Raw genomic sequence first — 4,729 nt, forward strand, 5'->3', positions numbered from 1 at the left:
GCAGGGCAAGGGGCAAGGTGGTTCTCATACTGTGCGATCAGAAGCTCCTTTGATTCTTAGACTCTGCCAAGGTCCTGGGTGTTAGGAATTTTCAAAGATAAAGCAGTTATCCTAATCTACACGCTTAAGAATCTTCAAAGCTTAACGCTTTTTTATTGAGGTATAATTGACACATATATAGATTCCTATATACAATGTAACGATTTGATATTTGTATATGTTGCAAAATGATTATTGCAGTAAGTCTAGTTAATATCTGTCACCTTAAGGAGTTATAAGCTTTTTTTTCTTGTAATGCGAACTTATAAGGTCTACTCTCTTGGCGACTTTCGAATATGCAATGCAGCACTAACTACAGCCACCGTGCTGTATATTATATGCCCATGACTTTCTCATAAATGGAAGTTTGTGTCTTTTGACCCCCTTCACCTATTTTGCCCACCCCCAACCCCATCTCTGGCAACCACTAATCTCTTTCCTGTGTTTATGAGCTTGGTTGTTTCTTCTTCTTTTTTTTTTTTTTAATTTCACATATAAGTGAGATCACGTGGTATTTGTCTTTCTCTGTTTAACTTATTTCGCTGCATAATGCCCTGAAATTCCACCCATGCTGTCACGAATGGCAAGATCTTCTTGTTTGTGGCCAAATAATACTCCATTGTATCTGGGCCTTAACGTTTTACTATTTAAGAGTAATTTGTCACTTTTGCATTGCTGCAGTAAGTTCCTAAGTGTCTTAATAATGAAACAAGTGAAGTTTGAGTCTTGCAGAAATCCCCAAGTCTTACCCCAGACAGGACAGCCTCCCATCGCACCCAGCCATGAGGTGTAGAGCCCCAGGTTCCAGCAGGGTTTGGGGGCTGGGCTTCTCAGAGCTGAGATAATACTCCCCCACACCGGCTCCCCAGGTGACACCCCTGCGCTTTGGGAAAGATGTCGACGGGAAATGCCACAGCCTCACAGCCTCCTACGTGCGGGCGCAGTACCAGCAGGACCACAGCCTGCCCCACTGCCGCTTCTACGAGGTGCCTGCTGGGTCAGGGCCGAGGGAGAGTGGTCAGACCCCTGTGACAGCCCCGCTCCCTGACCCCCAGGCACCTCTCGCCCGCCCCAGGAATTTGACATTCACGGGCGCCAGGTGCCTCTCCCTGCCGGCATCTACAACCTGGATGACCTGAAGGCCATGGGGCGGCGCCAGGGCTGGTGCCCATACTTCCTAGCCCGCTACTCAGTGAGGAGGCTGGTGGGGGGAGGGCGGGGGGCATGCATGAGGGTTACCGCTTCCTGCCCATCTGGCTGCCCATGTCTGTCTGTCTGCATCTCCCTATGTGTCTGTGCCTCTGTGTCTGTCAACTTGTTTATATTTGTGCCTCACCTGTGTCTGTCTTTACGTGCCTCATCTCTGTCTGTGTCTGGTCTGTCTGTCCATCTGCCTTATATCTGTCTTTCCTTATCTCACCTCTGTGGGCCTGTGAAGGGGCGATGTGGTGGTGTGAGCAGGTGGGAGGTGGCAGTCAGGCTGGGGTAACCCTGCCTTCCTTGCCACCCCAGATCCTGCATGCCAATGTGGTGGTTTACAGCTACCACTACCTCCTGGACCCCAAGATTGCAGACCTGGTGTCCAAGGAGCTGGCCCGAAAGGCCGTTGTGGTCTTCGATGAGGCCCACAACATTGGTGAGGGAGCCTGGGCCGGGAGGCGATGCCGGCCCCTGGGGCTGCCCCCCTGCCAGCCGCCCTCGCCTGACTGAGCCTGGCCCTCCCCGCCACAGACAATGTCTGCATCGACTCCATGAGTGTCAACCTCACCCGCCGGACCCTTGACCGATGCCAGGGCAACCTAGAGACCCTGCAGAAGACAGTGCTCAGGTGGGGGTGCGGGTGACAGCTAGACTGCGGTGCCCGCCTTGGCCCTGCTCTTCGACCCCGGCCCCTCCGAAGCCCCTGTTCTCTGCCTGACCTGTCCCCGAGGGACACCAGCCCCGTTCCAGTGCCCTCTCAGCTGGCTCCTGCTCTTCCCCTTCTCCCCGCAGGATCAAGGAGACGGACGAGCAGCGCCTGCGGGACGAGTACCGGCGCCTGGTGGAGGGCCTGCGCGAGGCCAGCGCTGCCCGGGAGACCGACGCCCACCTGGCCAACCCCGTGCTGCCGGACGAGGTGCTGCAGGGTGAGCCGCTGCCTCCTCCGTGACCCTCTCGGCGTCCCGCTCTCCCCGGGGGTGGCGGCTGACACCTGCTCCCCGCAGAGGCGGTGCCCGGCTCCATCCGCACGGCCGAGCACTTCCTGGGCTTCCTGCGGCGGCTGCTGGAGTACGTCAAGTGGCGGCTGCGCGCGCAGCACATGGTGCAGGAGAGCCCCCCCGCCTTCCTCAGCGGCCTGGCGCAGCGCGTGTGCATCCAGCGCAAGCCCCTCAGGTTCGGCCCCACGCAGCGCGGGGTGCTGGCTCCCTGCCGGGGGTCTTGGGACGGGCCGAATGTGTCACCAGGGCGGCCGAGAGTGACTGAGACAGTGCGGGGTTCTGGGTACAAGTGGATGACCACGTGGCCGTGCAGGATTCACGCTGTGATTGTGGGGTTCTAGGTGTGGTTGCGGGTCCCGTTTTGACCGGTAACCTGCATACGAGATTGTGTGACATGCGACCATGTGACTCTGGGGTGTGCGTTTATTGCTTCGTAAGTGCCAGCGTGCAGTCGAACAATGTAGGGACACAGAGGTGACTGAAACAGCCCCAGTCCGTGTCCCCATCGAGTGCCCAGCCACCTGGGGAGACGGGCATGACCACGTGCTCCGACCGCGGAGGAGGGGCTGCCCGGGGTTACCCCGATCCTATCTCGCCCCGCTTCCAGATTCTGTGCGGAGCGCCTCCGCTCCCTCCTGCACACCTTGGAGATCGCGGACCTCGCCGACTTCTCCCCGCTCACCCTCCTGGCTAACTTCGCCACCCTCGTCAGCACCTACGCCAAGGGTAAGCACCCTGCTTTTGGCCTCTGCTGGCCCCTGGCAGCTGCAGCGAGGATCCCAGCAGAAGCCTCCTGCTCAGATTTGTATTTTCAGAGGCTCGCTCTGGCCGCAGCCTGGAGGGTGGGGGTGGTGATGGTATGAGATGAGGCTGGAGAAGTTGTGTGGGGCCCGGGGGGCGGGTTCTGAGCCGAGGGGAGCAGGGGCAGCTTGTCCCTCTAGAGAGATTCTTTCCGCAGGGGCTGGAGACAGGGGAGGCGGAGCCTGAGCTGGGGCAGGGTGGGAGGAAGGAAGGGGCTGGAGGGAGATGGGGAAGTAAGGAGGCTGGGACTTGGTGCCTGGTTGTGGGGACCACGGGGGACAGGGATTGAGGGCGATGGTCAGGTTTCCGGCTTGCCAGGGAGAGGAGGAGGGTTCCGGAGGCTTTGCCACCTTTATTGGGCGGCAGTCCCTCCCCTTCCTCAGCTGTAGGCTGGCCGAGGACTCAGCCTGATCCCTGGGGATTACTCTATCCAGGACACCAGGGCAGGCCTGCCTGATGTCGTGTGGCTGGGCCCAGCCTCTGCAGGAGGACGGAGAATCTGTCCCCCAACCCCAGAGCCCATCAAGCAGCAATTCTCACCGGAAGCTTCCTTCTGTGTCCATTTGTCTGTCCTACCCCGTCTGCCACCTTGAGCTGTCTTTCTCCCTCCGCCCCACTTCCTCATCCACCAACATGTCACGTTCTGTTGCTGGGAATGTCCTTTTCCATCCTCCTCAGCCCCCAGTGACCTTCCCACTCATCCTTCAGCTCTTGGCTCAGTAGAGATGTCCCTTCCTTCAAGAAGCCCTCTCTGACCCCCAGGCTGGTCTCAAGCCCCCTACCCCCCGCCCCCCTGTCCTCACCCCAGCCCACTCTAGGGAGTCACTGAGGATAAGTCTCTATGTCCCCCTCAGTGGTCTGTGAGCCCTGAGGGCAGGGCCAGAGCTTTCTTGGTTATTGCTGTGTCCCCAGCACAGGGAACTTGATTTTTTTTCACTAAGTGAAACTGAATACGTGAATGCATTCATTCATCTGTTCAATAAACAGGCCAGGCCTAGCTCTGGGGAAGCAGCAGGAACCAAGAAAGACCTCTTTTCTGACCTCTGGGAACGTGCATTCTAGAAGGGAAGACAGGTAGCAAAGAGGCAAGCGAGGAAGATCATTCCAGAGAGCGATAAAACCGTTTACGTGAGAAGCGGATTGGCTGCCATGCTGCAGTGTGCCTGCAGTGGCCAGGGCGGCCAGGAAGGCCTTTCTGAGGAGCTGACATTTGATCTGAGTCCCAAGTGACCAAATGGAGCCAGCCACCTCGGGAAGCTTCCCAGGCAGTAGGGCCAGCAAGTGCCAAGGCCCTGGGGTAGAGTGAGCCTGGTGGGCATTGAAAGGTAGGCGGGAGGCCCACAAGCAAGGAGAAGATGGGGTCAGAATGGCAGGTTCCCACAGACGATTCTGGACCTCGGGAAGGGTATGGGGGGTTGTGGGGGGCTTCTGAGCAGGGCAGGGATAGCCCTGACTCAGGCTTTCACAGGATCCCTCTGGCTGCCGTGAAAGGGGCAGGGGTGGAAGCTGGGAGCCCGGTGAGGATGCAGCCCCAGTGGTCCAGGCGGGGGTAGTGGCGGCTGGACTGGGGAGGGGCTGGGGGGAGGTGGTCAGATGACAGACTTTGGAGGCAGAGCTGACGGCCTCCTGATGGCTTGGACAGAAAGGTCCTGGGAGAAGCTCAAAGCTTTGGCTTGAAAGGCAGGGTGGGC

The 4,729-nt window shown here is 58.4% G+C and overlaps 1 protein-coding gene across 1 annotated transcript in view; it reads left to right on the top strand.

Annotated features, from left to right (window-relative positions):
* ERCC2 (ERCC excision repair 2, TFIIH core complex helicase subunit) overlaps nucleotides 1-3,115 on the top strand; it is a 5,164-nt gene extending 2,049 nt beyond the window's left edge. Inside the window, exons 4-10 of the mRNA XM_023535358.1 lie at nucleotides 909-1,025; nucleotides 1,115-1,231; nucleotides 1,552-1,675; nucleotides 1,771-1,867; nucleotides 2,032-2,165; nucleotides 2,244-2,412; nucleotides 2,845-3,115. Coding sequence (XP_023391126.1) covers nucleotides 909-1,025; nucleotides 1,115-1,231; nucleotides 1,552-1,675; nucleotides 1,771-1,867; nucleotides 2,032-2,165; nucleotides 2,244-2,412; nucleotides 2,845-3,100 — 1,014 coding nt within the window. The 3' untranslated portion in view covers nucleotides 3,101-3,115. The remainder of the gene's footprint in view (nucleotides 1-908; nucleotides 1,026-1,114; nucleotides 1,232-1,551; nucleotides 1,676-1,770; nucleotides 1,868-2,031; nucleotides 2,166-2,243; nucleotides 2,413-2,844) is intronic.
* Nucleotides 3,116-4,729: the final 1,614 nt, after the last annotated feature.

Source organism: Pteropus vampyrus, unplaced genomic scaffold, assembly GCF_000151845.1.
Source record: "Pteropus vampyrus isolate Shadow unplaced genomic scaffold, Pvam_2.0 Scaffold138, whole genome shotgun sequence".
In the NCBI taxonomy this organism is placed as follows: domain Eukaryota; kingdom Metazoa; phylum Chordata; class Mammalia; order Chiroptera; family Pteropodidae; genus Pteropus; species Pteropus vampyrus.